Raw genomic sequence first — 26666 nt, forward strand, 5'->3', positions numbered from 1 at the left:
ACCAAACGCCAGACATGACACGTGTGTGTGCGTGTGCGTGTGTGTAAGCATTAGAAACCATTCGAAAACTACAGTATGTGTGTGTTGTATTAGAGAACTGAAAGTTTCTTTGTGTGTGTGTGTGTGTGTGTGTGTGTACACTGATATCATCATCTGCTCAATGGTTTTTTAACATTCTGAGTCACTCAGTCGTTGGGCACGAGCTGGTCACCTCTCTCTCTGCATGTGTCCTTTCTGTTACTCACTGGAGTGATGGTGAGGGGTTTGTCAGAGAGTTCCCCTCTCCTATTTTACCGAGGTCCTTTTTTAGTTTCGTCATTCCTACGCTGGCGTTAGAACGCGTGTTTGTGTTTATAGTAAATCTGTCCACAGTGGATACGTCCTCTCTTTACATCTTTACATTTGTGTTTCAATAGAGACAGCACGTTAATGATGATCGCCAGTAAATACCACATGTAAACACGCCTGATTATGGCAAATATTATCATTTACATATGACAAATTCCTAATATTAAAACACTGGAAAAAAAACACACCTACAAATTAGGCTTATATTATACAGTATATGTCTGTTTAATCATGATCATAGTTCTGGTTTAATTGAAGCCGTCATTATTTGTGATCATTTCTAGGACTCAGAAAAAAAACCCAAAAAACATCTTCACCCCCCTCAGATATTTGCATTTTGTGCAGCCGAGCATTATATAAAACAAAAAAACAACAAGAAAAGATTCTTTCTTCTTTCTTTCCACTAAAGACCCATCATTAAATATCTATCAGACTCCCTGAATAGATTATGGAGGAATGTTTAATACTTTCTATTACATTTATTGGTGCCCTGTGTGCATTAACACATGAGAACAGCACTGTTCATTTGAATGTTTCATCAGTCAAGTGTGGTGTAAAGTCACTCAAGCAGACGGTGCTATTTTCAGGTTATTCACGGAATAATCTGCAGAGCATTTTACAGATTGACCGTAAAGTCTGGAAAATGATGAATCTATGTTGTGATAGAAAATTGTATTGTGCTGTTGTTTTTTATTCTGTATGTGCTGTGTGTTATTATTATTATAACTGATTATTACTTCCTCACACAAGTCTGTCTCCGTCTCAAAAGGGACTTCCTCGTTAAATTAAGGTTAAACAAAATAATAAATATATGAGTATTATAAAAGATAAACATTTTTTAATGTTTTTTTTATTTGTTCCTGTCTGATATTCATGTAAATGGAGTGTGAGTGTACGTGCTTGGACATCATTGATGCGAAGTTCTTATTAGGAGGTTATGTTTTTTGTTCGCAGTGTATCATACAAAAGTAAAGGTTAGACTTGGATTAGATTTTCTGAGAATGCTGATTATGGATTTACTTTTTTAAACAATTAATCTTGTGAGACAGGGAGTTGTAGCTGTATTGACAATGTGGGAAACTGAATGACCTTTTTTTTTTCCTCAATGTGTATGGAATTGGACAAGAATGTGATAGCAAATATATTGAAAAATAAAAATAAAGAATTATATGTATATATCAAGACAAGCACGTGTATGCATTGTTCAGTAAAAACTTTGTTTTTATTAGAAATCCAGTTCATTAAAAAAAAAAGAAAGAAAAATAAGGTCACAAAACAGACAGTCCGATAGTAAAACCTATCAAATATGATGCCACACTGCATCGAGGAAAATGCTATCAACTCGTATAAAGATTTACTACTGCGAAGAAATAAAATATAAAAAAAAAAGCCCATTTGTTGCCCCGTCCGTGCAAATGGTGGCGATGTGAGGGAAGCGAGACGGTGTAAAAATAAAACGCTGAGAACTGAATCGCCGACACACAGAGCATCAACCTCTCCTGGGAGGATCACAACTTAAGTAAAGGATGTTAATAATAAACCCATCAGCAGAATTATCTACCCTTAAAAGTTACTTTGTCATAATCTCATGTAACAACAAAGCAAAAAAGTTTGTTTTAGCTGTGTACTTATACAAATATAAGCATTACTTAGATTAAAAAAAATATTAGGGACAGGCTAGTATTGAGCTGCAGCTTTAAAGTCTTATTGTAAGAGATTTGCTCTTCCTTATCTGACTCATTTTTTTTTATTTTTTTTTTTTTTTTTTTTTTAAATGGACTTTACCTTGTCAGAGTGTTTCAGGAATAATAAGCGAATGTCCCTAATTTACTGTACATGTTTTTGGTCTAGTGCAGGCTGGAGAAATGATTGCTCACATTTCAGGCAGTGATTGGCATGTTGTCCCTGTAGCAGGCCGGCCGCTGGGGTCCACTGTAGCTGCACAGGTCCTGGTAGATGAGGGCCATCGGGTCAGTGGCCACAACATCGGACATGTCCAGGCTCGGGGTGCTGCAGTACGGCTGCGCGCGGCGCACGTTCACCGCCTCCAGCAGGTGCTGGCAGTTCACGGCAGTGATCTGCCACATAGAGAAGAAGACGGGGAAAAATGTGTGTTAATGTCTTTTTGTGTCTGTAGGAAAAGTGTGGGTATAGTGAGGATTTTTAAACCCAGGTAAAGTTGCTTAAAAAATGTCATTAACTCCATCCAGTGGTTGCTCTGTCCTGTTGCTCTCACTGATAATGTTACGGCTTCTTTTAGATGATCCACTTGATGAAATAAAAGATGGCAAAAAGTAGAGCAGACAAAGAAGAAACATAAGACCCAGGTGAGGCATGTTCATCTGGGTCTTACATCCCCGATGATGCTGCTCAGAGCAAAGGCTTCACAGAGGGATTTGACCTTGGGTGAATGCCAGTTAAACCCATATCAGTGGAAAAAGGTGTATTTGTCACTTTATCCTCCACATGAGGGGTGTTGTGTGCCAATCTCAGCTGACATAGGGCGATAGGCGGAGTACACCCTGGACAGATCGCCAGTCCATCACAGGGTCACATAGAGACAAACAGCCATCCACTCCCAACTACGGTCAATTTAAATTTAGAGTGTCCAATTGACCGAATCCCCATATTGCATGTTTGTAGACTGTGAGAGGAAGTTGTATTTGTGAAAGTCAGTTATAAACCGGTCTTACCTGCACGATGACCAGTTTGTTTTTGGCATTGTTGACATCTTGGAGCTCTTCTCCGAAGCACAGAGTCACTGTTGGATCTGGAGCAGGAAACTGACCGTCCTGATACAGCGGCATAGCTGGAACATCAAGAGAATAAGAATCTTTTTTTTTTGTTTTACTGTCCATGCAAAATTATAAACCTGCATCATCATTTCTACTGCTTCTACCTTGGAGAAACCTTCCCATGTCAAAGATCTTGACGACGGCGTCCCTCTCCAGTTTACAGGGCATGTGGCTGTACTGTGAGCCCACTTCCCCCAGGCCGCTCCAGAAGACGCGGCTCTGGCACAGCCTTTTGATGAAGATGCCCTCTTGGTTGGCGCGGACCAACACGCCTCTCTCTATGTGGCCGAGGAGTTTGCGCGTGACGTGACGCTGGCGGTCGTACTCTATGAGGTCGGCGGAGGGGAAGTGGACGCTCTGCATGCTGTCCGAACTGTAGAGGGCGCCACGACCCAGGTGCTGCTGCGGAGAGATCCTGCAGCCCTCTGGATGAGTGACCAGCGTGTTCTGCACCAGCTTCCCTCCATAGTAGAAACTGATCATCATTTGGGAGAAAGCTGGACAAGTGGAAAAGAGAAAGAGCAAATATTACAGCAACAATATGCTGCATGTCGTTCTTTTTTTGTTTCATTATTCCTGTCAGTGTTTAAAGATGCTGTTAGTTATGTTTACTTCCTGTCTGTTGCTGCCATTAGGGGCGGGGCATTAATTCAAGGACAAACACTGGCTCATGGGATCAGCTTTTAAACACCTTTTTATTATGTACTTAACTGACAGTGCCAATCTTTTATTATAGTATATAATCTTTTATTATATATGATACCATAATAATCATTGTACTTGTTTTATTTACATTAACTATTTAACTGTTTACTTGTATTTTACAAAATCATCAATATTCATTTATAACTTATACGGATTTATTTTTTAAAAAACATTTTATTCAGACTTTGAGAGTTCAGTTTTATGTTGTCTATATGTGCATATCATTTTGTTATGTTATTAATCTATTTATTGAAACTGATCTAATATCTGTTACGTATGGGCTGAGTGCTGCTTGATTCATTTGTGATTGTTGTATCGTTTATTTATTGATGACTATTCTGTATTATTCTTTTTCATCAGGAAAGCATAAATAAAATGATTATGTTTACTGTCTGTGAGACTCGCTGGATAACAAAGAGCTATTTGAATTGTTTGAGTAAAGCATTTCACTGACAGCAGCTGTAATTCTGAGATCTGAGGGCATGGATAAAATAAAACATACCTGCACTGATCGTGCCGGATGGCAAAGGGTCCTGGTGCAGAGAAAAAGCTGTGAATTGAAAGACGGAAGATACTCGTTAAGGCCCTTTTTAAAAAAATAAAACCCAGATTGGACACAACCACAGTGTCATGTCACTGTTTTGCTGCATCATCAGAAATGACATTTCTCCGACACGATCTCCTAAAGAAATAATCGCCTTAGTCAGCAAAGTTCAACAGGATGTTAGTCAATTCTTCCACTGCAGAATTCAGCAGACAAACAAGTAACCCCTGCGAGCACCCCGCACTTGTCACCAAGCGTTGTGGTTATTTTCAAAGACTCAAACTCCTCACATTCACACACAAGTTATGAAAGATGACACCAAAGTATACAAGTAGATTGTTTCCTGAGCAGTCAGAGTGTGAATGACAACGTTTAAGAGGTGAACAAAAAAAAGAAAAAGTTGTTTTTACCATTTATGCTGCTTTGAGACCAGTACTCTGGGCTGGCCTGGATGCTGCAGCCTTCTTCCTGTGAAACACAACAACAGAGTGGGTTTATTGTAAACATAGCAGCTTTGTACACGTGTACAAGTCAACTGGAGACTATAGAGGCATTTAAGGATCTTGTTGGTATGGCCCTGTATACATCTGCATCTTTACTTGATCATGTCTCCTTGTTCCTCTCCTTTAATGACCTCCTTTTAGCTTTTATATTCTGTTGTGAGTTTTATATCTGACATTGTCTCTGTAACTATCTATGCTGCTATCTTGACCAGGACTCCCTGGAAGAAGATCTCTTGTATCTCAATGAAATAGAGCATCTAAAAAAAGGATGTGAGTGACACAGGACAGTGGGGAAAAGGTAAAAGGGGAGAAGCAGTCTCACCTCTTTCATTAACTCATCGAGTTCCGTGGGGCTGCAGTCGGGAATATCGCCAGAGCAAGTGGTAGCTGCCATTGTCATCATCGGGCTTTTGCCATCTGTGGGTGGAAGAATAGATCAGTGTGATTTCTTTCACGCAGTGGTTTTTACTGTGTATTGTGAATCATACTGACGACACACATACTAGTGACGCCCAGTTACAGCCAGATGTCTTCATTTTAGATGAATGTCTTTTCTATTTATTGCACTTCCATATATGCTGAATGTACAGTGACATGGTGATTTATAGGACGTCCATGCTGGCTCTGATGAGATGAAACAGTATTTGTTTTTACAAATGGAAAAACTAAGACACAAACAGCTAAAACTCACGCTTCTGCTCTTCCTCGGGTACGATGCGGTAGACTTTGTAAGGCTCAGAAATGTCCAGCTGCGACCGTTCTCTCACCTCCTCAAAGTCAGGGCTTTTATTGAGGGCACAGCGGAGTCTTGTCTTCCATGTCGCAGGCTCTGCCTTGTCCCCTTCCTTAAACTTTCCTTTAAACAAAGCCCAGGCCTGTGGAGGGGCACCGAGAAAAACAACAAATATTAAAGATTATATAAGAAAGAAAGAAAGAAAGAAAGAAAGAAAGAAAGAAAGAAAGAAAGATTTGATCTATTAGATTAGATTGTTTTAAAGAAAAATTGTATCTATACTTTTATAAAGTATAATAAATTAATGTTTACACCACACATTTACTCACACAGAATAATTGATCACCTGACCACAAAATAATCAGATTCGAAGTTTTTGAACTCGTGCGTATCATGACATTTTGGGTTTTTACGCTGCGTAATTAAATGCGTAAAACCAAATGAAGCTCCATCTCCAAATGGAGTGCCGCCTAACCTTGAAAATGGACGCGTCCACTTCTTGGTTATAATCCTGTTTCCCCGCGTGTTTCCATGGAATTCGGAACACGGTGCGACTTTCATCCTCCCACTGCAGCCCGGAGTACTGACCGCTCTGGATCTGCTCCATCAGCCACTGCTTGAGTCTGCGACCTCCCGTGTGTGCCATTCCGATGGAGGAAAAAAAAAAGCCTTGTCTTTTTGGATGAAGTTACCCTTGTACCTAAATGATGATTCAATTAAAAATAGAGGTTATTATTTGCATTTAAACCATGTCATGTTGGTCTACTAATTAATCTAAAACTTAAAAAAAAAATCTTAACTAATTAGATGAGCAATAAAAAGACAGGACACTTACACTTGGATGAAGCGCTGAGTTCTCGTGCGTGTGTAACTCTGAGGTGATGTTTTCGGCACATGCCCACCAGGTTTATTGTGCTCTGTGTTATGAATGAGACAGCTGAGAGATGATTGGACGCCGCGCGTCGGTCCCGCCCACTGCGGAAGCGTCGTTCTCCTAACTGCACGCATTTACAAGAAATGGCCTGGCGTGAGCGGCGCTTGTTGAGAAGGTGCAGCCCACGCCGCGGGGACGGCGAGCGCTGAACTAACCCGGAGAGTCACAAGTTGCCCTGTGCTGCTGCGCGGCGCTGTGGGGGATTTCTGCCGCGTCCCTTCCACACCCACGCAGCCCTCATGTAAAAAAACAGTCCACTGTGCAGGTGGAGCAGCATCACTCACTGTCTGCGTGACTGACGGAGAAGAATGACTCAAAGTGAGCTCCAGCTGTGGGAGACATCTTTGTGTTTTCTTTCAAAAAAAGTAAGTGTGCGATGGTGGCCGAGGACATTCACAAAGGTTCAATAGGGGATAAACAAGTGTCATAATAAAGTCCAGTATGAATGATTGTCTAATCAAGGTGCACTAACAACAACAAAAACAACAACAATAGCAATAATGAAATTCCCTTACAATGAAAAATAACTATCAGATTATTCATAGTAATAATTCAAGCTGGTTTGATCAAGCCTTTTTAGGCGCGATCACCCTCAAGAACCAGACAGGGCAGAAATATGTGTTTGATATTTTAATCAATTAGCCGAATGTCTGGTTTAAAACAAAAATATTTATAAGATTCCCTAGTTGTGTCATCTTTTATCAATAATGTCTTATTGTTCACCGACACATTTGGAGTATTTGAGACTGTTCATGAATCAGTTCTCCAATCTCCACAATTGTCTAATCAAGGTCCATGATTTACGGGTGCAGTAACAACAACCACAGCAACAATAATAATTAAAGTTCCTTACAATAAAAAAAACATCCTAGTCATAAAATATGAATAAATGGAAAGTTGATGCTGTAATAATTCTGATTTATCATCCTTTTTTACCAGACGGATTCTCTAGTTTGTGGTTTGTCGTCTGTTTTCATTTTGTGATTGAGACTGTTCTGACAAGTTTAAAAACAGACAAAGACAAAGACAAATCTTCAGATAAATTACAGAACAAGTGATTTAAGGATTCATTTAGTAAATAATTCAATTATTAATTGTGGTTCTAGTTTGATTTACAGTACATTTACACAGCCAAATTAAGAGTATTGTTGTTATTTAAAATAAATTGATTTAACTTTAAAACAAGTTCAGTGTATCCACATCCAACAACCAAACGCTATGAAAACCAAACACTCCTATAAGCTTATTGTTATTGTGATGATAAATGCACATATCAAGTCTCAACTGTATCTCCCTTCAATATACCTGTTAATAAATGTACAGGAACTACAGAGTTACATGCCTGTATGTGACAGTATGAGCTGTGTCCAACCAAAACAAACACATACATAAAGTATAAAGTATAAAGTGTAAGTATAAATTCTGGAAATAGGAATTGAATAATTGCGAGAGAGGGAAAAAAAGCCACCTCCCCACACAGTTCAGTTCCACAGAAACCACTGGTATTGTTTTCCCTGGCAAGTATGACGGGACAAATCTGAATTATTGAAAATTAAAACCTTAGTTTTACTCGTCTGACACGTTTCCTGCGCGTGTCTCATAGACCGACTACACGACTGATGTTGGAATTCCCTTTGTGAAGGATGTACTGTATCCTGTAGTCTGATGTACTTGTTTCAACCCCTCTTATAGCTGTTCTTCCTGTGAAGTTTTTTTACTTTATTTTTCTGCATGTACACAGAATATTACAGGTCTCGTTCATTTGATCTAAAGCTCTTTATGTGCTCGTTATGTTTCTAGTGAGATACCAAGTATATCGTGTACGGATGAATGAGTAACTCATACACCTGATAGTGTCCCTGTGACACAGTCAGGTGATATTTAAGGTCTCAGGAAACTTGGAATGAAACCAGGTTCTGTGACCATGACCATATTTGACGTCGAATGTTGTTTTTAAGTTATAATTTAGCAGCACAAACCAAACAAAGCTGGGATAAGCAACATATTATATGTGTTATTGACCAATAATATCATACCGATAACACTTTCTGTAAATCAAAGGCATAGCAAATCTCTACACCTTCTCGATGCCGTTTTAAATCTGGCCCTTTATGAAAGACTTTGACCGATCTATTCCAGCATTGAAGTTAAGTAAGTTATACTTTTTTATTTTAGTATTTTTAAATATAACTTACTTAACTTCATTCATCTTTGTTTCCTCTTTCTCATTCATCCTCTTTCCAAGTCCATCCAAAAAACACGTTGGTGCCAGAGTAACCAGGAGCGGGGTGAATCGTAACTGTAACTGTAAAATACCATAATCGTGACATAAGACCACATTTAAGCAGTCCTCATTCTCCATTAAGGGCTGTCGACCCTGGAATGCACCAAGATCAAATTAATGTCAGAAATAAAACGGTTTACAACAAAGCTCAAGTGCAGGCTAAAAGAAAAACAGAGCTGTACCCATTCAGGGTTTCAGTTGTAAATAGTGTTTTAGTGTGAATGAAGTGAAGTTATTTGACAATTGTTATGTATATGCATTTACATTTGAATGTGTTATGTCATTTGAGCATGTCGTTCTGTTTTAGTGTAGTTTTCACGTGTTTGAACATGTATATGTTATTATATTGTTCATGTAAAAGCCCAACTAAAGACAAGAGTTGCAAACTAGCTATACAGCACATCAGTTGCATTATTTGTGTAGGAACTATGTTAACTGTATTGTCCCTATTTAAATAAAATTCTATTCTATCATTAACTGCATACGCCGCATAATAACCCATCGAATATTTTTTTTTTCTTTATCTAAAACATATTCGATCATGTGTCAATATGAGAGATTCAGACATAGAAAGTCTCAATCCGAAAATGAATAATAATAATAAAAAAAAAACAACTCTCACCTGAAACTTTCTTGTTTCGGTCTTTCACGAAGATCCTACTTTCTAGTCACTAGGAGAAGTAACTTTTAATGAAATAAAATAACTTAATGTCACAGACTGAAATCCAAGAAAAGATACTCTGGGTTCATGGAGATGCTTAAGGAGACCAGAACAGAGTGATTCATTACTGCGTATGTTAATGATATACCACGTGTCATGGTTCTGATAGTACAGAATTTATTAACATTTTATATATTTTCTTCAAATTGCTGTATTTTATTATAAAAACAAACAGAAACGCAAATATACACACACAGAAAAAAATCAACAGTACCCACAAAATTAGAACGCAAATCAGTTTTTGTCACGATAAAAATATTAATCAGAGCTTCAATAGAATCAGGAAGACTTGCAGAAATCCTTCATGTGTAGTTTTACTTCTATTTGCTGTTCTTAAAGGAACATTTTGCCGGTTTGACTACTTCATGTGACTCAGCCAATAATCATAAAGCCACATTATATCACGTTATCTGGTATCAATTCATAGTGGGGAGGAATATAGGGTTTGATCTTTTGCCCTTTCTGTCTGATGGGACATAAAGTTACAGGAGATAAAGGAGAGCATTGTGAGCTTCTGGGAAATTGCAGAACCAATTCCAAGCTTGTCCACCAGTGTTAAAACTGCAGATTGTTGGTGCTGTTACGGCTTCTGTCACTCTCACACACACACACACACACACAGTGTATACATGTTTTTGAACAATTAAAGGAATACTTCACCGATTTGCATTTAGCTTTGTATTACTAGAATAGAGGTAGTATTTTTGAAGAATTGTGCTTCCTAACCTCAGTTTCCCCTGAGTCGACCACCAGTGACACTTGGTCCGAGGCTTGAAACTGCAACACTTATTCTGTACTTTTTAGACCCACTCGTAGGGGGACGGGACCTCAGCCCCAGAATGTAAACAGTGTCCGCCATCTTTGCTAACTGTTACGCTAACAGGACCAAGTGTCGCTGGTGGGCACGTAACAAAGAAAAGAATGAAGATATTTCTCGACTCAGAGGAAACTGAGGTTAGGAAGCACAATTTTTCAAAAATACTGTCCCTGTTCTAGTAATTCAATGCTAAATGCAAATTGGTGAATTATTCCTTTAATGAACTGAGCGAGCGGTGTCCAGGTGGGTGGAAGCAAACGCTGTTTACTGCGTGGTGATGATGGAACTAGAATTTTTTTTACTGCTGTCATGAGGGTGACACATTGGTTACCAAATGCTGTGGACACACTTTTACTTTCATTTTATTGTCAGCGTAACAAATCAAAGCCCTGTTTTTACAATTGACTACTTTAATATAAATCTACTTCCTGTTTACACTAGCACGCACAAGCCAAGTGTACGCAAATGGTCGGGATAAACGTTTTCAAGTGAGTTGTTATGGAAGCACATTAATTTATTTTGTTTAAATAACTTCTGTTTAGAAGTTTAAACGCTAGTCTGGTCACAGATGGTTAGTATGAATGTCAGAATCAGTTTAGTGGATGGATGGATGGACGGATGGACGGATGGAGTGATTCTGCTAATGACACCACAGTGAAGGTGTTTTTTACTGTACATATGTATATATATATATATATATATATACACATATATATATATGTACAGTAGACACACTGTATAGAGTATAGTTACTGTTGTAACTATACTCTGTTCAAAGAGCGTGGGAGGTAGTGGTAGTGAACACGAGTCTGGGTCAATGTGTGTATATATATATATATATATATACATACATATACACACATACATATATTTTATATACATACATATATGTATATATATATACATACACATATACATATATATGTATATGTTCTGTGTCTGGAAATCAAGTTGACTTCATAAATCTAATTATAAATCATAAATCTTATTATGGCAAAATGTTTCTTCAAGATAGTATTGAGTGAAATATTAAAGGCTACAACTAGCTGAACATTAAAGTGATCACATGGAAGTATAGTGTATTCATCATGGCTAAGGTGCTGAGGTGATTAAAGTAAGGCGTCTGTGAGCACTGAAACCCCTGTTGTATCTTTACTGTTGTAACTATACTCTGTTCAAAGAGCATGGGAGGTACTGGTAGTGAACACAAGTCTGTGGGTCAATATCTAAATCAACCCCCGTGGCCTAAAAGTGAGTAATGTAGGAGGAAAGGAAATAGGCTTAGCTTATACATGAGTATATGTTTCTTTCTATGCTTTCAGTGTTATTTAAAAGGCCTTAAACTTAGTGATATCACTCAAGAGGTTGATTTGGATTTGACGACACAGTAATAGCTGCTGCCGTTATTCCAGACAGATTTTGGCAGGACTCTGGCATGGTGGCCGGAGCCCACATGTCTCAGCTGCTGCCTTCAAAATCGTCCGGGTCAGACGGCAGAGTACAGACATCTACTTCTCGATTTATCCAGCGCTGCTCTGCTCCTCTCCTCTGGCTCGTCTGCTGCTCCGTGTACTGGGTCAGCAGAGCAGCCACCTGCTCCGCGTCATGAAACGGACCGGGGCGGAAAGTGGAGCGTAACCAAGCTCGGTACTGAAGGCAGGAGGAGAGACAAAAAACACATCACATCATTGTATTAAAGCCGCAGTGTGTAACTTTTGATCCTGTTATTATTCTGCCTCTGTTTGGTCTACGTCAGAGGTCTCAAACTCACGGCCCATGGGCCACATGCAGGCCCCAATTCCCTTAATATCAAGTTCAGTGGGGGGCGCTGGTGCCAATCCCAAATCTGCATGTTTTTTGGACTGTGGGATGAAAGCGAAGAAACAAACAAACAAGAAACAAGAACCACACTACCATCCAATAAAAACACCATACATTGATACTAAATTTCACCACTGTGGCTTGGCAGGACACAGAGAACCTTTAGTAAAACACTTCTCATGATTCACCTCCTGACATCCCAGCTCACACAAACGCCTGCGACTCTGGATTTACACCTCACTCACTCTTTCACTCCAATTCTGCTTTAGAAGGAGAGAGTTGTCGTGGAAGCGACGCTTTTAGCAATTTCTCACATTAACGCTTGATTTTCCCATCCAAACGCGTCACTGCACACACTGGTGCCCTGAATGAGTCATCATGACAAGTTTGTCATCCGTTTTGTCACTGTTGTCATGACGATGACATTAACAGACAAAAAAAGACACTTTTTGCCTTTATAGGTAGACAAAAAGGAAGCTCCAGACTTGCATCACGATATTGGGTTTTTCAACTTTGCCGACATTAAGTTACTTCTTTTGCTTTGTGTCATTTCTATTGTTTATATATTATATTAAGTGTTATACATATGGTAGAATATTTAAAAAAAGCCTAATATTTTTTTATTTTTAAAACTCTTATATCTCTTATATTACTTTTATCATACTGTTTTTGCTTCAACAATTATTATTATTGAAGTTGTCATTTTGACACATGGTACTTTTTTATCTCCGCAGTAAAGTGCAGAAAGAGAGAGGGTTTTGAGGGAGATTACAAATGACTCTTTTTCATTTTCAGTTATTCACACAAAAAAAATTCCAGTTTTGATGTTTGAGGTCTTAACGGTCAAATTACTGAAAAAAAAAAGTGTTACAGAAAAGACAAGAAGATCACATGCAGCTAAATAAATGTTGGCAGTGAACAGAGGAGTATAAGACTGTACATAGTTAAATACTAATGTTGTTCTAATTAATGTATTATAATTCAACATAGACTGGGTTTTCTGGGACAGTTCAAAGAGAGGAGCTAGTACAAGGAGCGAAGTACAATTTCGCAAAAAAAGATGTCCAGGAATTATTTTGTGTAATATCTGATTCTTTCCCAAAAAAAAAAAAAAAAATGAAAACAATGAAGTGAAAGTCACTCTGAAAGTGATACATTCATCTTCCTAAAAATGAGTGTTCTCACTGGCAACCTAAAAGGCAAAAACAGTACAACCCTGACTCATAAGATCAATGAAGAACATATAAAAGACAACTCGTACGTCAGGTGTTCTGTCATCTTTAAAAATAAGTTATTCAGGTCAAAGGCCATTCGAGTGTTCCACACCGAGAGTGGTTGAAAATAAAAATATAAAAATGTCTGACAAATACGACAAAAGTGTTTTTATTTAGATGTCATTATTGTCCGGAATTTGCTCATTGTGTAATTTTAAAGTTGAGACTTACAGTAGGTTCATACAGTGTAATATCCCATTTACTTTCCAAATGAATCCATAATATTGTAACCACTTAGTCTCAACTCAACACAAGCCATAGGATTGGGAAACAATGTAATGTGCTTCTGTAGAAGCCACAAATGTGTCTTTTAAAGAAAAGTAAGATTTATTTGCAATGTCCACGAGAAGAACTACACTACAATAATGCCCAGGTGTAACTGTGAAATCTCTATTTGGGGGGAGTTCACTGTTACGATGGAAACCACTTGTGCTTGTTACGTTACATTTACCACAGAGCAGCTAGGTTTTCCTACCTTTCTAATGTGACGTCAACACAAACCACAATACGCTGCAACACTAGATCAACAACAACAGGGTTAAATGAAAGGAGAAGCAAACTGTAAGTCATGGGAGAGGGATCGTTCGTCATGATTTATGGCAGTGACTTTTATTTTGACTCTGATTTGTGACTTCTTAGAACTTAGTTGACTTGTTTTGTGTGTCTTGACTGCCTTATGTGCCTTGAATTGCCCCCTGGGGACAAATGTACCCCGCCTTTCGTGCCATGTCAGCTGGGACGGCACAAGCGCATCCCCGCGTCCCTCATGATCCTAAAATTCCTAAAGTGTGGGCCATGAAGGTACTGCGAGTACGCCTTGAGAGGTTATTGGAAATAAATAAATAGTTTTTTTTTTTTTTAATCAGTTCACAGTTTCTTTGCAAATGGTTACATTTACGAGGATGGATTGTCATGGGTAATGTATGGATTTGCTGCCTGAGAATTGAATATGCACGGAACTACTGGATCTTATAGTCTTGTGTATTGACCAGAGGCATGATTTAAGACATCTTTCTAATGTCAATTCTAGAATTGGTTTCATTTATCGTAACAAATCTTCATGAACACGCTCAGCTAAAAAGCTTCTGGTTAAAATGACAGGAATATCATTTACAGATCTGCTCCTAAAGCTACCCTCAATAAATTGATGTATCACGCACCATTCCATTTGTTACCGGGGTTCTCTTTAACACTCACCACTGCAGTCTATATTCCCTGGTCAATTGATGCTCTCTTCACATTGCAGACTAACACATAGGTGTTATGTTCATTTAGAAAACTAACTGGTAAAACGTCAGCTTATCTTTGCTCGATACTACACACTGCTCATCCTTTTTAGTTTTCTGCTGCATACGACTGGAATCATCTACAAATTATCTGACTTACCTGTTAAATCAAGGTCAAATAAATAAAAAAAAAAATTAAATAAATAAGATGGTGAATAAGAGTTTGCGAATGTAAATTGCACTGTGGCATTTTAAGTTAAGGATCACTCCCAGTTGCACCTCTGTGGCAGGAAGCAGTTTAGTCACAGCTGCATTGTTAACCAAATAACAGCGTTGTTATTCCTCACTTTCTCCCAGGCTTACCAAAATAAAAGAACACAGTAAAAACACGGCCGACAACAGACCTATTTCCCATAAAATCCTCGAAATCAGTGAGCAACAAACAATTATATATATTTTTTTCCCAGTCATGTTATGTTGCAATTCCCTGACAGTAATGCTGAACACGTGATAAGCAGTTCTAACCTGATGCAACCAAGTAAACCCCCCACCATAGTTCCCCTTCTTTATTCAATGGTTGGATCAGTGCAATCGTTATGTAATCACATGCTCACTTAATAATGAAAAATGCCGCAAAATTGTACAAAGTCACAAACATTTAAAAACACTGTCTTCATACAAAACATCCCCTAGCAAACCGTCTCCATAGCAGTTTCTTTGCTATGGAGACGGTGGCTTGAAGTAAAAAAAAAAAAGAAAGAAAGAAATGTCCTTTCGTGAGATTATGATTAATCCTTGAGAACAGATACTAATCTGTAAAGGCATGAATCAGCATTTTTAAAATACAGTCATTCAATCGAATAAAAAATAGAAAAAGAACCACAGTGGTGCAGACATTATGTTGTATATAAATCAAAATAGACACAAAACAGGAAGTTGAATCCACTTCATGTTTAACTGGAGATGGAATTCACAGTGAAAGGAGGTCAATGAAGGCAACATTTGTCTTAGGGAGATCTTTGTGTGAGAGTGTGCATGCTCGTGCATTACATACTCAAAAAGGCTCCTCGCTAGTCTAATGATTATGTTATTTGTTTCTCACACACACACACACACACACACACACACACACACACAGCTGTGTGCATGATGGTGCCCTAAAAAAATGAAAAATCAAAAAACCTTTATAGTTTTTTTTCTCATTGAACATGATTCACCATTTGTTTTCTTTCTCCTTGCATGATGTGCAGGGGCTTTTCAAGACTATGGCAGCTCAGAACATGGGGTGTTTTTTTTTTAAAAACATAATATGGAGAAGTTTGAATATGCTTCTGGTTCATCCATCCATCCTCTACTGCTTTATCCTCTCAGCTGACATAGGGCAAAAGGCAAGCTTACACCCTGGACAGATCGCCAGTCCATCACAGGGACACAAACAACCGTCCACTCTCTCACCTATGGTCAATTTAGTGTGTCCAATTCCTATATCCCCATATATATACATATTGCATGTTTTTGGACTGTGGGAGAAAACTCCATGCAGAAAGGCCCTTGTTGCAAACCCGGGTCTTCTTGCTACACCAACCGTTAATTTCATTTAAAATGATGACATGTTACTTATATTTGTATCCTGGCTAGTTATTATGTTATTATATAGCATGACTCATCTATTTAAACAGATACATTCAATTTCACCTTGTCATTGGTTTCACAACAGAAATCCCTGCCTCCTGTTTACAGTGGCAGGTTTATGTCTACAGTCATGTGATATGCTACATTTGACATTTGATTTTTGTTTGGAAAACACACACACAAACAAACACCGCCTTACAGAGTAACCATTATTCAACAAATCACGTTCCATGACAACAGGAGAACCACCATTAACGGTTGAGAGGTTCACCACAGACTGCATATGCAGTGTGATGGCTGTATGCACCATATCCTGTAAGCTCCTGTGCACGCACATAATGTCTGTCAAAGTGAGTTAGAAGTACAAAATGTCACGGAGGGGAAAAAAAAAAAAGGGACCTGAATCTTCCTGTGGGTACCCTGTGTGTGTGTGTGTCATTGTGTAACATCAAATATGTGTGTGTGTGTGTGTACCTCTGAGACTTGTGTCTCCTGGAACTCCTGCAGCTGCTGTTGGAAGCCATCGTTTGGGCCGACGAAGGAGCGAACAGCCTTTATGGCAGACAAGCACTCCTCCCAGCTGTACGGCGTCACAGTCATCAGGTAGGCCACCACCATGGTGGTGCTGCGAGACACACCTGCCAGGCTACACAGCAACACAGGGAACATTTCGTCAGTTTGGTCACTGGACCATTAACACTCATTTCTTTGCCTCTGTACCTGGCAAAAGCTAACGTTAGAGAGTTTCTTCAAGTTTCACGTGGACCCAACAATGAACCTTTGAGAATTCTGTGGTTGCTGTGACCACACAAACCCATTTTTGTCAAGTGAATGTGACTCAGAAACACATATAAAGAATCCCTTTGAATTTAGTACCCGAGGTGCTTTCAGACCTTAGCGGTAGATAACGTCAGGTGAGTTCAGGTTGGGACATTGTCAGGATTTTGCCAGACAAACACAGGCAGGGGCACCTGATGATTCACTTGCTGTGGGTTATACAGACAAATACTTGGCTTCCGGAAAGAAACTTACCAGTGAACGAGGCAAGATCCACCATTTAGGCGACATTCATGGATGAAGCTGATACATTCTTTAAAATGCTGTGATCTGAAACAAAGAAAGAAAACAAAGACACAAACAGTTCAAAGCACTTTCACGTTCCGCCGAAACTGACACAACTCTGAAGGTTACTCGGCATGCAGTTTGGAAGATATTACAGTGTTTTCAAGCATATCATTCATTTGGAAAGTAGTGTGCTGCTTGCAGACTTCAAAAATGAAGCACACCTAAATGGGATCTGAGAAAGGACACCTTGAATTGAAACTTGAAGCCCTAACTGTATGTAAAAATAGATTTCTAAAACTGAAATAAACTGTTCCAGGTTTGAATAGGATATGAGAAATGTAGGCCCCACATTTGTGCAGAAACTGCAAGTACGTGTCAAATATCGTCAAGATTTTGATTCATTATATGTGACAACACATGTCAACAAGTAGTTTTCTTTAAACCACATCAAACTGTCATGTGAGAAACATGTCTGGTCTGCTCAAACAAAGAGTTTGTGGTAGACCAGAACGGAGGCAGTAGTGACAGACAAAGGAAGTAAGTGACCCCATTTTTATCTGTGCGAAAAAATTACTTTAGTTTTCAGCATTCGTAGAAGTGGTACTTTCTTATTGTGGACCATTCATGTTTACGTCATGCCTCTTCAGACTTAGACGTTATTACTCACAAAGATGCCAAAAAAAAGATCCTTAAACACAGTGCAAAATGTATATTGTAGAACTGCTTCTCTAAGCTCCTGCTCGTCAGGAAACACTGATACTGACTGTATTTTGCATAATCAAGAACTACATGGCTGATAGCACCGTCTCCTGAGGAGCAGATGCTGGTTACTCAACAGCAGACAGAATAACAGACGGGGGCTAAAATAGACTGACTGCCACTTTTTCTTTTTTGCTCCTTCCTGAGATCCAATCTCCTCCTCAAAAGATGTCTCCTCAGCACTTTGGTCTGCCTTCCCAGCACAGAGGTTTCCGGCCATCTTGTTTAATATGCAAAAAAAAAAATTACCTTGTGACATAAATTTGCGGTTGTGACCAGCCGAATCTAGACACACTACACTAATAAAATAAAAATGAGCTAATGAGCTACAGCTACAAACGGAGCTTTTGCATTTCTGCAGCGTGCTGTTTTTTAGTTCTATTTGGTTATATTTGTCGGGGATGAGGCTAAAAACAAGAGGTGTATTACATACGGGATTTCTAACCAATGCTAAATTGGAAAACCCTGTCCCTGATTATGTTATTTTAGGTTTTAAAAAGTCCTGGCAAAAGAAACATTAAATACAATGTGGTTAAAAAGCGGATTGCACAAATGCACATGTCATTTTGAGATGCCCACATTCATGGCTCGTGCAGCCGCTGCAATAAACCCAGGCCACACTTCTCAATCACATGAATGTTTCTGACCTCTTGTTTAAAGTTTGCACATGCTCTCGTAATAGTAGCAATTTAAGGCAAAATCTTTTTTATTTTTTACACATTCACATCACATTGGTCCCTACTCGTGGACCTTACCCATGGGAGGGGCCATCACGAGCCGGGTGGGGCGGCAGTTGGCCTCAACACTCCTGTCAGTCAGACCAGTGATTGTGACAGAGAAGGGGTTTATTAAAGCACTGGGTGGTCGAGGCCAACAGCCAGATGTCACACTAAAGTTTCCTTCCTGTACTGCCTGAGGGAAGACGCTTGATTGCAACAGTGGAGGTCAAACACCTCCAACCAACCCAATCAGCAATATCCAACCACTGAGGCACTAAACCTCAATTCTCATTTACTGAGAATTTATTTCATAGCCCTGTTCTGCTTCTCTTTTCCACAAGCAACAGCAAATTCACATCCAAGCCAAAACCGTCAACATTTCATTAGTCTATGTTACAGTATGAAGGCAACCCCTCTGCATTATTCATTTTTCCAAGCATAATGGAATGGCCCAAAGGAAATGTGACCTTATCCGGTTAATACCAAGGCTGATGTTAACCAGCTAACGTGTCACATGTGCTAATCTACTACTAGTATGTCATAAGCAGGTTAAGTAACCATTTCACTTACTAACTTTTGGGAAGTCAGGGCAGTACTAAATCTTCAGTACAGTACAGATATTGAACTTTGGCGAAGGGTGTTAGAGGAGTTAAGTGAGGAGGTGATGTTAGAAGAGATGAGGTGGGAGACACAGAGAAGACCCAAAATTTGCTCTGGAGGCAATTTACTTCTTTTTTTTTGTAGCTCTTTTCTGCAGATGATCAGTGTGGTGGTCACTGTGGACAAAGGGAGGCCCCACTGACGGAGCACTGGAGTAGATGAGGCGAGCGATAACCACGGATCTTTAGCAGGAGTGAGGTGAACACTTGCACTGGAGTTAGACCACTGTGTTGAGTCTTCTCCAGACATCCCAAAGAGTCTCAATAATGTTAAGGTCTAGACTCCGTCTGGCAAATCTATGGGTGAAATTCGTGGATCAAGTTCCCTGAGACCTATTGCCCTATGTCAGCTGAGATTGGAACAGCTCCCCCCGCGACCCTCGTGTGGAGGATAAAGCGGTAGAAGATGGATGGATGTTCCCCAAGACATTCTTTAACAATTGAATCCTGGTATTGTCATTTTGGTCAATTGATTTAGATTTTTTTGGACATATAACATTGCTGAATCCAGACCTCCCCAGTTCATGACACTGCCCCCACACATTCGTTCAGTAGGCACTTAGCAATGAAAGTTTGACAGTTCACATGTTTTGAACTAGTGCAAATTCGAGCGCAGGCTTTCACGTGTTACCTGAGCATCTTTAGATGCAGCTGGGAATGTTCTTGAAGCCAGAGACGCATTTATGGCACAATGATGGAGGATAAGGTCTGGATGAGGTTGGTGGAAATGGGGACCAGTACACATAAAGTGTGAACAAGCAGTAGTTAAGATTAACTCGGGTCTGAAAAGCATAACATCTGTCAGTCCTAAGTGTATTTCTTCATCTCCCAATGAACTAAGACAGTGGCTGTAGTAGTTTAGAGAATTGTCACCTGATGTTGAGAGTTTTTCAGTAAGGGAGGCAGATATAACAAGCTCAGATGCAAGTGTCTGTTGGAGGTTGAGTAGTGTTTCAAAGGAAGATAATAGGTCTTAGTGTTTCTGCTGATCTTGTCAATCAATCACTGACAAGGTCATTGATTTTTTATTTTTTCACTCATCCTACATCTTTTTACACATCTCTGCCAGTGCAGACTTTGACCCGCCAGTAGTGGAGAACGGTGTGTGTACCAAACCAGTGAAGGAACCATAACAAACAAGTAGAAGACACTCAAATTAACATGTTGCAGGTCACAACAATGCTCTTCGGAATAATGCTCAACCTGCAGCCAATGACACTTTTGTTTGGTGACTCTGGTCAAAGCGTTTAGTCCAGAATTACCACAGCTATAGTGTTGCGTGAGGTGGAAGACACGACATAGAATTGAAAATAAATGCTATGACTAACGTGTCGTGTTAGTGACCACTGCAAGGGTGGAGGGGCAGCTCATGCCTCTCTCAACACTGAGTCAGTCTCTCTCTCTCTCACACAAACATATACTACATACAGCATACTGTGCTGTATGTAGTATATGTTTGTGTGAGAGAGAGAGACTTAAACTGTTTAATTAAGACACAGTATATTATACGATAGAAAAATGGATAATTCAAATGGTTTTTGTCAACACTTCATAAAAACATGTGACGGTTTGTGTGTTTGTCACACCCTGGGAGCACAATCTGGTGGCTAACGGTGTTGAAATCAAACTGCATGACTCATCACGTCTTCAGAAATTCTCATGGACAAGGGCATTTTAAATTTGACGTATAAGCAGCAACAGAATATCAAAATGTCCGTGTGTTTGTGTGTATGTGTGTTTACTCACAGGTTCTGGCTGGAGGCATCGGCTGCATGAATACAAAGATACGTCATGTCCTGAAAAACATGTGAAAATTAATACAGCTGAAACAAAAGTTCAGGAAAACAGAGCAGGCATGTTGTATCCGACTGTTATCTGTCAAATTGTGTAGATTGATAGTAAAATGAATTAAGAAACTGTACTTATTGTGTATACAGAATCATGTCGATTATAAGGATCAAGAGAAGTTTGATTGGTTTACAGAGGGTGTAACAGTAATAGCAAACATCTTCAATTTAGGTGTTTAATGGTGAAGTTCAAGCCCTGATCAGCTTGTGGATACAAATACAGATGATGTTTGACTTGCTAATGGAAGTCATTTTGGATATTGCTCAATGATGGAAATGGTTACGCAGACTAAATAAAGACAAAACACAAATACATTGTTTCAGGAAAAAAAGGGATTTGAGCAGTTTTTCATAATTTTGGTTCCTAGTGAACCAAAATTATGAAAAACTACTTTTTTTGCTATCATGCAATGGTCAGTACAAATAAATATAATATACGTTTGAAACTGGATTATGACATAATACTTTTATTACTTTGTAGCTCAGGGATCTAAACTAACCCTGCCTGTTCCTCAGTATCAGCTGGGATCGGCGCTAGCTTCTCTGCGACCCCCAAAAGATTAACAGTAGAGATGGATGGTGTTTTGAAGATAAGCACCTGTTACACCTCCTATCTCACTAGAGCCCTTGTTCCTCATAGATTCTCAAAGTCAGGCAACCAGAGCAGTTTTTTTTTGTTTTTTTTATCTTGATGTGTATGAACAGGAAGTAACAGGAATCTGGAGGCAGTGTGGGTGTTTATTGTAGCTGTTCCAAAATGTGCCCTTTTTTAAATGTAATGTGGAATTTCCAACACCTGGACAGTAAGGAATTCTGTCACAAATTATTTTCAGCTACTATATGTATGAATCTCTGTGGTGGGCACTGCCATTTTAATTTTTTTTGTCTTTTGGTTGCTCCCTCTCTAGGTGTCGCCACAGCGGATGATCCTCACATTTGATTTGGCAGAGATTTTTATGCCCTTCTTCATGCAACCCTTACATTTATCTGGGCACAAGGAGTACGGGTCAATTTAGAGTAACAATGACCAATGGGGATTGGGTACTTTACCCAGGCCTATCCAAGCCCTTCACTTAGTGGAGACTCAAAACCGGCCACCCTTCGGGCTGCCCCTAAAACCCACTGAACTTAATAAAGAATAAAACATTCACACCAGATCTGAGAGTTTTAAGGATTTTCACAGGAATTCTGATTATTAGTGCCTGTCCCTCGGCACACGTATGATGTTATAGAGAAGTCAAACTGTCCCTTTCAGCCACAAAACTTTCCATACTCCAACAATAACTCACCGCTGCCCCCAGGTGGCCGTCACAATACATCACATATTTGAAGCACAATGATCATCGGTCAACTTACTTTGGGAACACCGGTTTTATTAATAACATTGATGTGAAGATATGGTAAAATACTGGCCAGCCTATGATATCCACTGACCTCAAAGACAGGCCTAGCATTGTTGTACACCGACAGGATGTGGGTGATGCCGTTCTTAGACAGGCTTCCTCTGTTTTCTGCATCTGGGACAAGGAGACAGAGGAAGATGATGCACCAAACACGTATTGATGAATTTGTCACTAAGCAAACACAACAGTAGCTCGGAGCAGTTATATTGTAAGCTGCTGCAGAGGCACCCTGCAACATTATCTCGTCCTCAGGTCACTTGTTCCTGTCAATTGAACTATTTTTAACATTTATGCTTGTGCCATCATTCGAAGGCATCATGGTGGCAGCTAAAGATAGAGGGCTGCACATGCCACATTAAGCAGAAAGGGACTGAACTATGAAGTGGATATTTTCCATATTCTTAACTGATTTCTGTCGATGAGAAACTGACAGACAAACAACATATTGTGATGTTATGACAGACTGGTGGTAATTAATCACTGTTAACAAACCAAAACACAACATCTTAGGTTAAATCCACTAATTCAAATAACTGGATACAAACTATGCTGTGTCAAATATTACCCTAAAATATAAATAGATAATATAAGGTAAGTCACTTAAATTTAAAACCCTTCACAGTAAATATGGTCAAGATGAAATGTTTAAAATAAAGCAGTACATACAAACAGACTGTAATCTGTTACAATCTTCCACCTAACGTTTATGGCATCATTGTGACCTTGTGTGTTTTGAACTGAAACACAATCCCGACCCAGTTTCACCATGTGCATCATATCGCTTAACATCATGTTTGTCTCACCTCTTATATTCCCAAGGTAAAGCCCATCGACAACCTGTGAAGGAGCAGTCACAGACATGTTACATATTCATTACAGTACAGCTTCATAAAAACAAATGTTTTACTTGAGAGGAACAAATGTTCCGAGGGTTGAAGCAGATGGGAATTTAGGGCTTAAGCAAAAGCAACGTTCTGAACATGAGTGCTGCAGTAATATGAGAGGTCAAAACTTAAACATATACAGTATAGAAGAATTGTATCATTAAGCCTAAACAATAAGTTATTTCATAGACTGTAAGTTAAGCTGTTTTTTTCTTTCTTTTTAAACTTTCCATCTACTCAATTACAATCTATGATTGTAATTGTACTGAGGCAGCAGTGGCCTAACAACTAAACGTGAGTGACACTTTTAAATATTAGTAAATAGTAAACATTTAGGGCCAGAGGATAACAGATGATAGAACCACGGACAAAGGTTAGTCCAAAGTCCCAGGACCCTGGGACTTTTCCATGAACCTCTTTTTTTTTTTTACCTCAAAGTCCCACCCTGGCCACACATCCCAGGGATAAACACACATCACACCCGCAAAGGGGAATCAGCAGAGGTTCATGGAGCCCCCCCGAAAAAAAACAACAAAAAAAAAACAGGGGAGCTCCAGGGGGACAGAGATGACATGCCGCCAAATCCCCCACAGGTAGATCCCAAGGTCCGACATGCCTGAACCTGCAATGCCTGCCACACATATTAGGCCACGATCCCAGCATTAGCCACCAGAAAGGAGGGAACAGACCATGGCTTACTGCAGAACTCCTGGGGTGTCAAAGACACCCCCACCCAAAATGCCTTTTGAGGATCATGACTCATAAGAGGTGAGGCAGGAGTGTCCACCCATCCAGGATGCCAGCTTCCTGACTGGCATCCTGCCACATACCCCAATCCCTGAGACCACACCAAGACAATCCCGAGCACGACCAGAGACACAGGACAACTACACCCCACCTCACCTCACAGAGGGGCAGGTCCCCCCAAAGCTCCCATGGATCATGGATTTTAAACAAATGGAATGGTTAGTTTACATATCAAAGTAAAATTATAAAAAAAATAGAAACATTATGCACAATGTACAATGGGTTGCAATGGTTTGTTATCTTAAAAATGTGGGTTTCCAAATAAAAGGCTTGGAAAACACTGTCCTAAACAATGCTGTAGTCATAAATTGATTTGTTTATTAGAGCAAAGGTAAATGAGCCTTTGCTGTACTGATTTAAAGCAGTAAAACCTGGTCTTTTTTAAATTGGAAGTAGCTTTCCAAACATCATCAGTACAATTTGTTGTGCTGAGGTAACTGAGAAGGCGTGTGAACTTCTGAAAGTGCATTCATTTGCGCATTTATTTTCCATCAGGATCAGAGCACCAAAACAACGTCGTGACAACAACACATACATGACCAAACACTTAAGACACAACCAATACCAACCTTGTTCATTCCATTGCCCATGATGACTGATCAGCCTACGATGAGCAGCAGCACTTTACTGTGTTCAACTGCTGCGATGTTTGCATGGACTTTAAATCTAAAACACGAGGCAGGACGCACACTCCGGGGCGGAAACCTCCGACTCACTCGTTACGATACGTCCGGATTATTATTATTCTTCAGCAGCATTAACTACAAAGCGCTAACGCCACGAGAAGGAGCCGCCTGCAATGTCGGAGGCAGTAGTTGTAGGCACCAGTAGTTTCAGGACCGCGGTGACATTAGTTTAAGGTTGGATACTCAACGGACATTCGCTCCAGATCGAGCGGCACCCTCCTCCGTTTCCACCCAGGGATAGCTGCACGACTACGGCTTGTTCAATGTCATCGCTCTTAACTAGGGACCACCAACAAATTACCGTTTAAATGCTAATATTTACATTCAAAAATATACATATGAGAAGTATTCAAATAGAATAAAACGAGGGGTGTCCGGATTAGGCAGCGTAGTACTATGGTCCTGCACTCATTTCAAGTCATTAGGTCACATGACCTGGAAGGTATTGAGCTAAAATGCAAATATTTACATTAAGAAATTAATCAGAATGAGAAGCATTATAACTGAATAAAAGGAGGTGTGTTACGATTAGGCACAAAAAGCGGCTTTCGTTCAGCTGCGACACTTTCGACACTTTCGTCTTCCGGATTGTTTTGACGTGAAATAACTGCGGCAACATCCGGTAAGTGACGTCACAGCAATGAGTCGCCCTCGGCTCAGGATTCACCTTCAACAACAGACGAACACAACTGTGGAGCACAACACATTAATGGGTGACTTCGTTCTTAGAACAGATCTAAGGAAGTACATTTTTAAGCACAACATATATACATACCTTGAATCTCTTTTTGTTCAGTTTATCGACATTGATTCAAAATCTCCCCTTTCCCGTCTCTGCGAATTATGTTCATGATCTCAGCCTTTCAGATGTTAAATGATGAAAAATGTTCACCAAGAAGACATCTTTAATCATCCTGTTAATCACAGGCTCTTTTTTGTTGAAACGAATTGTATAATCATCAAAGTCATTATACCCAATTTACTTAAAAAACACATTTAACAAGTGAACATTCTTAATACTCCCTTACCGAAATACCGCCAATAAATGTGTGCCTGTATTGGTTTTGGCATTTAATTTTTTCATTTGTAATTTGTCTTGTTCCGTGTACTGTAATTATTGTGCCTGTTTGTTGTATATTGTTCAGTTGATAATGGAATTGCTTACACTACAACATGCAAGGATCTGTAGGTCTGATTTGATATCGCTAGCATTATTACACATCACATCCATCCAAACACTAGGACTAGTTTATGCCAATTGTTTTGTTTTTAAGCATTTGTGTACTGGAGGATATTTGATCAAAAATGGCTACATTTATCCAGGCTTAAGTGAACAGTTCCAGCTGGAACTGACTTCAACTTCTAGTTGAGCTTAGCTATGTCTAATAATCGCTAACTCCAGCCAGGCTGGAATAATCTTAGATTGACTGTGCACATACTACATAAACATTAAACAGTCATGCATTCACCATTCACAAAGTTAAAACCACAACTCAATGA

At 39.5% G+C, this 26666-nt stretch overlaps 2 protein-coding genes across 2 annotated transcripts; both read right to left on the reverse strand.

The window, feature by feature from the left end:
* Positions 1 to 1559: 1559 nt before the first annotated feature.
* Positions 1560 to 6549, reverse strand: irf8 (interferon regulatory factor 8). Its single transcript, XM_044031070.1, has 9 exons — positions 6464 to 6549; positions 6104 to 6328; positions 5587 to 5770; positions 5218 to 5312; positions 4803 to 4860; positions 4351 to 4398; positions 3248 to 3640; positions 3042 to 3157; positions 1560 to 2426 (listed from the first exon to the last, which is right to left on the reverse strand). Exons 2-9 carry the CDS (start codon positions 6272 to 6274, stop codon positions 2229 to 2231), a joined length of 1263 nt encoding a protein of 420 aa, XP_043887005.1. The 5' UTR covers positions 6275 to 6328; positions 6464 to 6549; the 3' UTR covers positions 1560 to 2228.
* A 4715-nt stretch (positions 6550 to 11264) lies between these two features.
* On the reverse strand, positions 11265 to 25753 carry dusp22a (dual specificity phosphatase 22a). The gene is made up of 7 exons (XM_044030413.1): positions 25050 to 25753; positions 23593 to 23626; positions 22821 to 22903; positions 21286 to 21335; positions 17370 to 17444; positions 16812 to 16983; positions 11265 to 12034 (listed from the first exon to the last, which is right to left on the reverse strand). Exons 1-7 carry the CDS (start codon positions 25068 to 25070, stop codon positions 11843 to 11845), a joined length of 627 nt encoding a protein of 208 aa, XP_043886348.1. The 5' UTR covers positions 25071 to 25753; the 3' UTR covers positions 11265 to 11842.
* Positions 25754 to 26666: the final 913 nt, after the last annotated feature.

The sequence above is a fragment of the Solea senegalensis genome, linkage group LG7 (assembly GCF_019176455.1).
Source record: "Solea senegalensis isolate Sse05_10M linkage group LG7, IFAPA_SoseM_1, whole genome shotgun sequence".
NCBI lineage: Eukaryota > Metazoa > Chordata > Actinopteri > Pleuronectiformes > Soleidae > Solea > Solea senegalensis.

What these genes read in the sequence shown, in the direction of transcription:
- irf8 (XM_044031070.1), bottom strand. Translation starts at nt 6,274, where the DNA reads ATGGCACACACGGGAGGTCGCAGACTCAAGCAGTGGCTGATGGAGCAG. An exon ending in TCGATGAGTTAATGAAAGAG is followed by an intron (nt 4,861 to 5,217) that starts GTGAGACTGCTT and finishes TGTGTTTCACAG; the next exon opens with GAAGAAGGCTGCAGCATCCA. An exon ending in GTCTCAAAGCAGCATAAATG is followed by an intron (nt 4,399 to 4,802) that starts GTAAAAACAACT and finishes TTCAATTCACAG; the next exon opens with CTTTTTCTCTGCACCAGGAC.
- dusp22a (XM_044030413.1), bottom strand. Translation starts at nt 25,070, where the DNA reads ATGGGCAATGGAATGAACAAG. An exon ending in TTACCTTGGGAATATAAGAG is followed by an intron (nt 22,904 to 23,592) that starts GTGAGACAAACA and finishes TCCTTGTCCCAG; the next exon opens with ATGCAGAAAACAGAGGAAGC. An exon ending in AGGAGACACAAGTCTCAGAG is followed by an intron (nt 12,035 to 16,811) that starts GTACACACACAC and finishes TCCTGCCTTCAG; the next exon opens with TACCGAGCTTGGTTACGCTC.